Here is a 12,206-nt window from a genome sequence, read left to right on the forward strand (position 1 = left end):
CCAAATGTAACGCCCCTAGTGACCTAATTCCTCAAGCCTTGCCCCACCTTCCTCTAGTTGCCACCCAGTAATCCATTCAGATTATTAAGCCATCAGATGAACTAACCTACTGATTAGGTTACAGCTTTCATAAACTAATTGAATCACTTCACTTCCAAACATTCCTGCATTAACACATGAGCTGTTTGGGGAATACCTCATATCCAAACCATAATATTCTGCCCCTGACCACCAAAAACTCATTTTGCATCTTACGGTTCAGAATGCATTCAGTCTATCTCCAAGAGCAAATGATTAGTCAGAAACTGAATTTATTGCTGGCCATGGTGGCACATGCCTGTAATTATAGTGACTTGGGAGGCTGAGGTAGAAGGATTGCAAATTCAAGGCCAGCCTCGGCAATTTAGCAAGGCCCTAAGCATTTTAGTAATATGCTGTCTTAAAAAGAAAAATTAAAAAGGGGTGGGGATGTGGCTCAATGGTGGTAAAGAACTCTGGGTTCATTCCTACAACCAGGAATAACAAAAACACAAAAAGAAAAAAAATAGGAACTGAAGTAATCTATTGTTGAATAAGGGGGAAAAAGAAATTCCAAACATGTTTCTAATTCTCAATACAAATCAGAAGCCAGTCATATTTCTGCAGATTGTTTTCCTCAATTTAAAAAAGAGTATATTTTTCTGACTTTTATATGTTTATTTTCACATATTAATTACAGTTATGTGTAAGTATTATACTTCTAAGAAAATTGTGTCTACCTATCACTGAATATGATATTTCTTTAGATAATGTTATATTATCTGATAGGGTATATGTTTAAAAATTACAAAAATGTTCTTAAGTACTCTAGGAAAACTGTAAAAGGGCAGAAACCCACTGATACAATGTTCAAATAACCTCGAAATGTTCTTGCCTCTTCCCAGATAGCTTTGATTCTTAATGTACCACAGGTTGTGTTGAAAATTTTATTTGTGGTAAGCCACATTTTGAGAGAGTTGAAAATAGAATTTAAAACATGTTTACTTTGTGTGTAATCTCTATAAAAATAGAACATAAATTATAGTAAACTGTAATTATATTCTCTGTTGGAAATCTTGAGTCTTACGTTAATCTTCTCTTGAACATTATGAATATGGAGGCAAGACTATGTATTAAAGCTTAGTTTGCAGATAAGACACTTGCTTGGTACATAGTAGTTCTAAGATGTGGAATCTTCAATAGCTTCAAATCCTAAGACCCATAGTAAAGAGGAGAGTAAATGAACAGTACAAAGGAGGGATTTTTTAAATAGCATCCCTTCTGCCCCCAATGCAAAGATATTTATTATTTTCTAACAGGGTTAATATATAGGACTAATTTGCACTTTTTTCTCTTGGTACCTGATAATTCCAAATGTTTGCTCATATGTACCTTTCAGGTGCCCTAATGTGAGTTTGCAAAAACTGCCAGAACAGTGGTTATGGAATGTTTTGGAGGAAATCAAAAGCAGCGATCCTTCATCTAAACTCTGTGCTACAAGGCGCAGTGCTGGAATTCCCTTCTACATACAGGTATGTATCTATAGGACCACAGCTGGCTGTTTGTTTTTTGATAGTGTATTCTAACCTCCTTGACATGTGAGTGAGCTTATTGCATAAGGGACATTTCTGTCTCCTTAGTACCATAGCATTTATGGCTTTGTTTTAATGTGTGGACAGTGTGTTCTGTGACAGCTCTTTCTTGGAATGAACCCTCCAAGAGGTCAATCTTGTAATATAAACAGAAGGTGGTATAGATTTCCGCCTGTGGATTAAGTAGACAGATATCACTGTGGCACATGCATTGCTCACTTCCAGGAAGTATGTGTTGCCCCACCTTCCAAATTGCAAAAGAATAGTTTTCCTCTCTTTTCAGGACCCACAAGATTTTCTATAGGCAACCAATGTTAATAGGTTCTTTTGAATTCTTCCATGAAATGACTGACCATAAGGTGATCATAATCCTAATAGTTGCTAACATTTATTAGTGGTTATTTCCTGTGCATTTCCTCATGTAATCTTTCCCCAAACCCTATGAGATAGCTACTGTTATCATTCTATATGTTCTAGGTGAAGAAACTGGGACTTAGGAGAGTTAAGTGACTTGCCGAAGGCCACTGAGATAGTAAGAACTCAAAAACAAAACAAAAAAACACCCCAAAACGTGAGCCCAGACCACTTGACTCCTTATCCCCTCTGGATACAAAAATGTCTGTGTGCACACAGTTCCTGAATGCAGAGGAAATCATACTAGAGCCACTGTTGGCTCTGTGTTCTTTTTCACAATACTTTAAAGATTGCTGCATATCAGAATACTCACGGTTCATTTTTAATGCCCCAGTCTGACCCATTTTGAATCTGTGTGGTTCTTTTGACTGTATCTCTTTCTTTCTCTGTGTATTTATGCATCATTCATCTATTTCAGGACAAATGTTAAGGTGACAGTGAGGTCATGCTGCATATTGTGCTTTGTACTTTTTCTTTCTGTGGTTTTCAACTAGTATGAAGTATTGATCTTGGTGACAGAGCACTGAGCAGGTGTTCCTTTCTACTTCAGCCTCAGTAAAAGTGCCATGACTTTGCCCAGTACTTTGGGGGAAAAAAGCTGTGGTTCCAAGAAGATATTTTGGTAATTGAGTGTAGCTTTTTTTTTTTTTTTTTTTAAGTTGAGTGAAGTCTAAATTATTAGAAAAATATGCTCGAAGATACTCTATTTCTCTCAGCAGGACTTACCAGTAACATTATATATACTTTGTTCTGATGAAAACTTCTGCCTAGTGTTAGCTATGGAGAAAAACTACCTGTTTAGTTTATAAGTTTACTTTTGTTTAGATAGATATAAATTTTTTTTGATAGTTATTAAAATAATATATATGTTTTCTGAGCATAAGTGTACTGTGAGAAATTTCTTTTAAACTTGTTTTGTGGTTGTCTCTCCCTCTGGAGATGGTCCACATTCTCCCTGGAGTGTGTATTTTTTGCTTTATCCCCAAAGCTTCTCACTCTTTTTAAAAATATTTATTTATTTTCTTAGTTGTATTTGAACACAATATCTCTATTTTATTTATTTATGTAGTGCTGAGGATCAAACCCAGGGCCTTTCATGTGTGAAGCGAGTGCTGAACCGCTGAGCCACAACCCCAGCCCAAAGCTTCTCACTCTTGAGATAGCCTGCATTCTCTCTTGAATATGTTGCTGCTTTCACAAATAACCTCTTCCTGTGTCTCTGACTGATGTGTACTGCAATTCTTTTCTTCATGTGTAAGTGCCATGGACCTCACTTGTCTTGAGTCAAAGTCCCTCTCTCAGGGATCTCCTCTAGTAATAGGTTCAAATCAGGGTGTCTCCCTCTGTTCTAGAGTTTCAGGGCTGAGGGTGTAGCTTAGTGGTAGAGTGCTTACCTAACATGGCCAAGGTCTTGGGTTTCATCCTCATCACTCCCCAAAATTAAAATAAAAATAAACTTGCATCTTTTAGATTTTCCTCTTTTCTGGCTTATAAATGCTTAGAAAATGTTGATTAGCTTAAAACTTTTGCTCTGGGGAGCCAGAGGTTACATAATTGAAGAAAAGTAGATATGGAAGAAGGGAATCTGAGAAGATGACTAAGTGATATTTCTTTAATAGCTTTGGGGGATATAATTCACTTATGATACAATTCGTACATTTCAAGTGTGAGTTAATGATTTTTAGTATATTTGCAGAACTGTAAACCATTAGTCCAATCTAATTTTAGAATATCACCTGAAAAGACCTCCAAACCCATTAGCAGTTGCTCCCCATTTCCCTCTACCGCTGCAGCTTCTAGCCCTAGGCAACCACTAATCTACCTTCTGTCTCAACAGATTGGTCTGTTCTGGACATTTCATGTAAATGGAATCATACAATATGACATCTTTGTGTCTGGCTTCTTTCAGTTAGCATTATGTTTCAAGGTTTATCTGTGTTGTCACATGGATCAGCACTTCATTCCTTTTTACTGCCTCAAGTGGATTGATATTCCTTTTTTATGTTTCTTGGATTTTGGTGAAGTGTTTGTTACAAAGTGAACGAGCAGCTCCTGCAAAATTCAAATATGAGATCCCTTTGGAATTCGCAGTGTTCCTTCTTGTCCCAGGGAGTTTCAAATACAATGATTTGATTAGTCTTCCAGGAATAGAGTCTTCTATGAAAAATTAAGAAGTTGATCAATCTCTAGGAAGCCTCAAATTCCTTACAAGAACTCTAACCCAGAGAGTTTAGAGTTTTGTTGTTGAATCAACCGAAGAGAATTTTTTGTTGGATAAATTTGTTATTGTATCTGATTCTTGCCACCTAATTGTGGCTCTTAAGGACTGGAGTAGTTAGAAAGAGCTGGGTGTGCTGTAATCCTAGTGACTTGGAGGAAATTGAGGCAGGAGGATCACAATTTCAAGGCCAGCCTGGGCAATTTAGTAAGACCCTGTCTCAGAATAAATAAAAAGATCTGGGCATTCAGCTTTGGGTAAAATGCCCCTGAGTTCTAACCCAGTACTGGGGGAAAAATAATAGCTGTATGTTTTTAAGAGAATTTTGAATATGGGAATTGATTATTGACGCACGAAAGCAAGAAATTGCTGTATGTAAAATAAGAGCTCATTAATAGCTGCATTTTAATTTTTTTTTAATAGGCATTGTTGGCATCTGAACCGAAGAAAGGCAAAATGGATTTGTTGAAAATAACAATGAAAGAATTAATCTCCTTGGCTGGGCCTGCTTGTGACTCACAAAGCACAGTTCCTCAGGTAATAATGAAAATAAATAAACCCTGCTAAGAGGGCAGTGATTTTAAAATCTTTGCTACATATTTATTTTCTAAAAGTATCTGGTAAAAATAAAGAACTCTAGAAGATCAGGCATTCGAAGTTTGGATTTTGTTTTCCTGTCCATAAAATAAGCTGTTATTTTAGTTGATATGTAGGTCAAAATATTTTTAGCCTGTTGTGGTGTCACGGGCCTGTGATCTTCAGCAACTCAGGAGGCTGAGGCAGGAGGAAGCAAGTTTGAGGCCAGCCTAGGCTGTTTAGTGAGACCCTGTCTCAAAGTTAGAAAGAAAAACAAAACAAAACAAAACAGGGCTGGGAATTTAGCTCATGATAGAGGGCCCCTGGGTTAAATCCCTAGTACTATTAAAAAACCCAAACCAAACCAAACCAACCAAACAACAACAACAACAAAAAAAACTATTTTTAAACTCTGGTGTAAACATAGATCTGATATAAAATATTTTATAAAATTACTATTGCATCTACAAATTGGAAAGTAGATATACAATTACTTTAGAATTCATGTTGTTTCTTTGAGTTAATGTACATTTTGAAACTAAGTAGTTGAATCTTTCCCTAAAATGTAATATCTGACTTTTTGATTTTAACTAATATTTTATCCTTTTTAGTCACTTCCTCTGTGTCTGAACTTGTGTTAAACATTCCTCACAACTCCACTGTAATGCTAGGTAGTAATTTATAATTCTTGATCCTTGTAATCTACACTTTCATAGTAAATGCTTCAAAGTTGGATGTTTCTACCCAAATGCAGGAGGCCCATGCTCAGTCAGGGTACAGTAAGTTTTTGTGTTTCTATTTTAGAACCTGTGGGAGGTGTTAAAAGGAAGCCATGGGTCAGAATATAGTTGGGCTAGGGGAAAAATACAGTGTTTATTAACATGTGGTACATAGTGACCAATGACTGTAAGATACTTTGTTTAAAAATTTAATGTGTTAATTAAGACCTTTCAAAAATTATCATTTCAAGATGTTTTCCAGTGAAATGTGAAAAATATAATTGTTTATATTTTCTTATACTATCATTTAAAAAATTCCTAGTTTTGTAAGAACATCTAAAAATAAAGGGGTTTAAATGTGGCATATACACAATGGAATTTTACTCAGCATTAAAAAAGAACAAAACCATGGCATTTGCAGGTAAATGGATGGCGCTGGAGAAGATAATGCTAAGTGAAGTCAGCCAATCCCCAAAAAACAAATACCAAATGTTTTCTCTGATATAAGGAAGTTGACTCATAGTGGGATTGGGAGGGAGAGCATGGGAGGAATAGATGAATTCTAGATAGGGAAGAGGGGTGGGAGGGAAAGGGAGGGGGCAGGGGATTAGCAAGGATGGTAGAATATGATGGACATCATTATATAAAGTACATGTATGAAGACTTGAATTGGGTGTCAACATACTTTATATACAAACAGAGATATTAAAAATTGTAGTATATATGTGTATTAAGAATTATAACACACACACACACACACAAAGAATAGCATTACCTTAGATTAGGTAGAGGGAAGTGAAAGGAGAGGAAGACAGAGGATGTGGGGATAAGAAAGATAGTGGAATGAAACAGACATTATTACTGTATGTATATATGTGACTGTATGACCAATGTGATTCTACAATATGTATACTCAGAAAAATGAGAAATTATATCCCATCTATGAATGATATATCAAAGTATATAAGTGTATTCTACTGTTGAGTATGACTAATTAAAACAAAATATTTTTAAAAAGCATATAACATAATTAGAGGAAAATTTAAAAAAAAAATAAAGGGGTTTTCCTTTAAGTTGTTCTGTATGATTATTGCTGTCCTCTATTTCAAGGTGATTAATGGCAGTTTAATTGTTTTTAGGAAATTAGGGAAATTTTAAAATTTAGTCTGTGATTTGTCTTCTAGGCTTTAGTTGATAATTTTCTTTCTTTCTCCCCTCCCATGGCTTATTTATTATATTTACTATGTATTTCCAAAATATGTCAGCATAAAATAAACTTTTCTATGCTGTGAATAATGGACATCTATGAAACCAATTCAGTATAAGAAATTAAATATTAAAGATACAGTTGCAGGGCTGGGGATACAACTCAATGATAGAGCACTTGCCTACTGGGTTTTATTCCCAGTACCAAAAAAATAAAACAAAAATTAAAAAAAAATTTTACAAGCATATTCGTGGATTTCTCCCCATCTCATTCCTTTTTCTTCCCTTTCAGTTGTGATCACTAACCCAAATTAGTATTTATCATTCCCATGCATTTTTGCTAGATTGTTAAAATCTTTTACCCAAATGGCATTATCTACACATCTTTTTTATAGTTTGGGTTTTTTCAGTCAACATTATTTTTTAAGATTAGTAAACTTCACTTCATTTTCATTCCTGAAAAGTATTTCAGCATCTTATTCCAATTCATACCTTCTTTGAATGGACACTATTTGCGTTGTTTCCAGTTGTCTTCTATTATAAACCAAGTGCAAACATTCTTTTGTTTCTCCTTATACATAGTGTGTTGCCACAGGTTGTGTACCTAGAATTAGAATTGCAGGGTTATAGGATATGTACGTATTCAACTTCGATGCTGTCATTGTCACCAAAGTGTTTGATGGAATTTACATTCCTACCCACAGGTATGAGAATTTCTGTTGCTTACCAGCACCTTGGTATTATCAGACCATTACAGTTTTTACTTTTCTGTATGAAATGGTGTTTACTAGTTTTGTTTTGTATTTCTTTGATTATTAGTTAGCTTTAACACTTTTCATATATTTACTAATCTTGTGAATTCTGTGAATTACCTGTTCAGAGATTTTGCCTATTTTTAATTATTTGCCATCTTTTGTAATACTTGTTGTTTTAAATATTTTTATTAGTTATTGATGGACCTTTATTTATTTATTTGCATATATGTGGTGCTGAGAATTGAACCCAGTGCCTCACACATACTAGACAAGCACTCTACCACTGAGCCACAACCCCAGCCTTACTGTGTTGCCCAGGTTATCTCTAAACTCCTAGGCTCAAGCCATCCTCCTGCCTCAGCCTCCTGAGTTGCTGGAACTATAGACACGTGCCACTGCACCTGGCTTGAAATATCATTTTTCAAAAAAACAAAAAGTATCAAGGAAGATCTGTATAAATAGAGAAATAAGCCATATCATTGTTATTATTGCAGAGGTGGGGGGGGGGAGTTTCAGGGGAATAGAATCCAAGGCCCCATTGCATGCTTCGCAAGCCACTCTCTTGACCTACATTCCCATACCTCATGGAAGATTCAGTATCAATAAAAGAAGTCATTTTCCCTAAGAAGCCAATTTTTCACTTTAAATTCCAACAAAAATTTCAAGAGGACATTTTGTTGAACTTAACAAAGTGATTCCAAAATTTAGATGGAAATGTAATGAGATGAATATAATCAAGGTAATTCTGGGGAAAAAATGATTCATCCTATATGATATTATAAGTTATTATAAAGTATAGTAATTAAAATCATCAGTTTAGTCCAGTGATAGACCAGCAGATCAATGAAATGGACAGAAACGATTGCCTGTGTATGCAAACAGTACATGATAGAAGTAATGTTACAAATCAGTATAAATGAGGAAGAAATAACAAATTGTATCAAAAATGCTTATATGTTATTTTTCTAAATGGAAAACAAAATTATTTTCATATTTTATATAAAAAATCAAATTACAGGTAATATAAAGAAGTGTGACAAGCAAAACTTTAAGACTTTTAAAAGAAAATATAAAATATCTTTCCGACCTTGGGGTATGCAAGGATTTCTTAAATAAGTTCCAAATGCACAAACCATAAAGGACAAAGCTGACATATTCCACTTAATTAAATTTTAAAACTTCTCTACAATAATCGAAACCATAAGCAAAATAAGAGAAGTCTCCAATGAGGAAAATATATGTGTAATTCAAATAACCGAAAAGGAATTACTATCAGGAAAATATTTTTAAAACAACAAGTCTTGGGCTGGGGTTGTGGCTCAGTGGTAGAGTGCTTGCCTAGCATGTGTGAGGCACTGGGTTTGATTCTTGGCACCACGTATAAGCAAATAAATAAATAAAGGTCCATCAATAACTAATAAAAATATTTAAAACAACAAGTATTACAAAAGATGGCAAATAATTAAAAGTAGGCAAAATCTCTGAACAGGTAATTCACAGAATTCACAAGATTAGTAAATATATGAAAAGATGTTAAAGCTAACTAATAATCAAAGAAATACAAAACAAAACTAGTAAACACCATTTCATACAGAAAAGTAAAAACTGTAAAGGTCTGATAATACCAAGGTGCTGGTAAGCAACAGAAATTCTCATACCTTGTGGGTAGGAATGCATATTTTTTCCTCATAAAAGTCTTACGGATCTTTTGTGAGATTTATTTCTATATATTTTTCTTATAAATGATATTTCAAAATTTTATATTATCTATTGTTGCTCTGTGAGAATGAAATTGATTTTTTGGTGATTGTTGTGCTTATGTTTAGCAACTTACCTGAACTGCTATAATACAACTAATGACTTGTCTATAAATTCTTGGGATTTTCTTTATAGATAATCGTATCCCTAGTAGGTAATCCTAAGTTTGTTAGCTTTCTAATGCTTAGTCTTTTAAAAATTTTCCTTATCTTATTTTGCTGCTGGAACCTGTAGCACAATTTTGCTAGAAATAGAGATAGCCGGCATCTTTATGTTGTTGTTACTTCTTGAAATTTTTAATCTGTCCTTTCTCTGATTAAAAAAAAATTCTTTAGTGCTTTCCTGCATCATTTGAAATAAATACGTTTTGTTTTTCCCTAGAATTTTCAAATATCATGAATTGCATGTTATTCTTTTTGTTGTAGTTTTCAGTGCTGGGGATTGAAGGCCTTGTACACGCTAGGCACGCGCTCTACCACTGAACTGCATTCCCAGCACTTATGCTGATTTTTAAATATAATATATTTGCATACTGAGAATGAACTCAACTTTGACATGTTTTTATACATTATTAAATTTTCTTTAGAAAGGATATACATTTATGCTTCTCACTGGGTTCATAATTGAGATTGGCTTATATTCTTCCTTTCTCATGCTGTCCCTGTCATATTTTATATGCATTTTTAGATTTATTATAATATACAGTGTGCAAGTCATTACAGCTTCACAAAGTGATCACATTTGTGTAACAAGAAAGAAGCAGAACTTTTCTAGGACACCAAGGCCCCTTCATGTTCTCTTCTAATCAGCACTCTTTCCCTGACAGTAACCAAGATCCTAATTTCTAACACTTTAGTTTTACCTTTTACTTTAATGTTATAAAAATGAAATCCTATATTATAAACCATACTTTTGATGTTTTTTTTTCTCAAATTAGGTTTATGACATTCAGCCATAAATACTATGATTTATTCATTCTTGTTACTATTTAATAGTATAAAATTTATCCATTCTGTTCTTTTGTGTGTGTGTGTGGGGTACGGGTACTAGGGATTGAACTCAGGGGCACTTGGCTGCTAAGCCACATCCCCAGCCCTATTTTATGTTTTATTTAGCTACAGGGTCTCACTGGTTTCTTGGTGCCTTGCTTTTGCGGAGGCTGGTTTTGAACTTTTGATCCTCCTGCCTCAATCTCCCCAGCCTCTGGGATTACAGGTGTGGGCCACTGCATTTGGCTTATCCATTCTATTCTTGATGAACATTTTTATATGTTTTAGATATGCTTAGTGGTGAACACATATATATTTTTGTTGAATATGCATATATATTCAGCTTTAATAGATACTACCATTTACACTCATATAATGCTGCTGGGACTGCAAATTGGTGCAACTGCTCTGGAAAGCAATTTGGAGATTCCCCATAAAACTTGGAATGGAACCACCATTTGACCCTGTTATCCCACGCCTCAGCATATACTAAATGACTTAAAATTAGCATACTAATAGTGCCTTGGCCATATCAATGTTTATAGTAGCTCAATTCACAATAGCTAAGCTAAGGAACCAACATAGGTGCCCTTCAACAGATGAATGGATAAAGAAAATGTGGAACATGTACATAGTGGAATGTTACTCAGCCATAAAGAAGAATTAAATTATGGCATTTGTTGGTAAATGGGTGGAACTGGAAACTATCATTTTCAGTGAAATAAGCCAATCCCCATAAGCCAAAGTCTGACCTGTTCTCTCTGATATGCAGATGCTGGTTCAGTAGGCTTGCCGGAGGGAGGAGTGGATGTTCACTGCATTGGACAGGGAGGAGTGGTGGGAAGGGAGTGGAGTTGGGAATGGGAAAGACAGTAGAATAAATTGGACATAACTTTCCTGTGTTCATATATGAATACACGACCAGTGTAACTCCATGTCATGTGCAACCACAAAAATGGGATGTTATACTCTATGTATGTATGATATGTCAAAACACATTCTGTTGTCATGTATAACTAAAAAGAACAAAGAAAAAATTAGAAATAAAAAAGATACTATCATTTCACCAAAGTAATTATTTATACCTTGTTTTGATAGTCAGGATATGTTAGATTCAAATCTGTGAGTCTTCTCTTGATAGCTTATCAAATGGCAATTTTCTATTCTTTCAATATTTATAGAATTCATTTATAAAATCGGGTATACCTTTTTTTGTTACTGTAGTTAATTTATTTGATTTTTTAAATTAAGTCTGGGAAGATTTTAATTATTGATTTTATTTAATGGTAGTATCTAGGTATTCAGTTATTTGTTTTAATAAATTCTATTTTTAGGAGATTTTTTATTTTATATATAATATGTAATATATAGTATGCATGATATTATTATTTTTACTGATTAGTATAGGATTAGTCTTGGTTTTGTTCTTTGCTTTATTCTCGACTTTGTCTGTAGTCATGTTCTCATTGGTAGTCATAATATTGTGTTTGTGCCTTCTCTTGGTTAATCTTCTCAGGTTTGTTACAGAGAATCAGCTTTTGGTTTTGTTTGCCCTTAATTGTATTTGTGCTGTTTAAAAGAAATTTCTATTGTTCTTTTTATTTTCCTTCTCTATTTTGAGTTTATTGTAAAAAATTATAATTGTCATTGTAAGTGGACTTAGCACATCCGATTTTGGTCTTTTTTTTTTTTTTTTTAAACAGACCATTTAAAGTACACATTTAAAGCCTTTCTTCCTTCCTTCCTTTCTTTCTTTCTTTCTTTCTTTCTTTCTTTCTTTCTTTCTTTCTTTCTTTCTTTCTTTCTTTCTGTTTTTGTTTGTTTGTTTGTTTTTTAGCTCCACTTAAGGTGCAGCCTATAAGATTTGATATGTAGCAATTTCATTATTGTTCAGCTCTAAATATGTTTAAAAATTTTCTTTGACCAGTGTTTTAAATGTGTCAATTTTAGAATTATTTAAA

The 12,206-nt window shown here is 34.0% G+C and overlaps 1 protein-coding gene across 3 annotated transcripts in view; it reads left to right on the forward strand.

The window, feature by feature from the left end:
• The window catches only part of Thada (THADA armadillo repeat containing), a 314,607-nt gene that overhangs the window by 69,285 nt on the left and 233,116 nt on the right, over positions 1-12,206 (forward strand). For all 3 annotated transcript variants that reach the window (XR_013429010.1, XR_013429011.1, XM_013358268.4), the window contains exons 23-24: positions 1,418-1,550; positions 4,666-4,779. Coding sequence is in view for 1 of the 3 variants with exons in the window: in XM_013358268.4 (XP_013213722.3) it covers positions 1,418-1,550; positions 4,666-4,779 (247 nt within the window). In the remaining 2 variants the exon portion in view is untranslated. The remainder of the gene's footprint in view (positions 1-1,417; positions 1,551-4,665; positions 4,780-12,206) is intronic.

Source organism: Ictidomys tridecemlineatus, chromosome 12 (assembly GCF_052094955.1).
Source record: "Ictidomys tridecemlineatus isolate mIctTri1 chromosome 12, mIctTri1.hap1, whole genome shotgun sequence".
Taxonomy (NCBI): Eukaryota; Metazoa; Chordata; class Mammalia; order Rodentia; family Sciuridae; genus Ictidomys; species Ictidomys tridecemlineatus.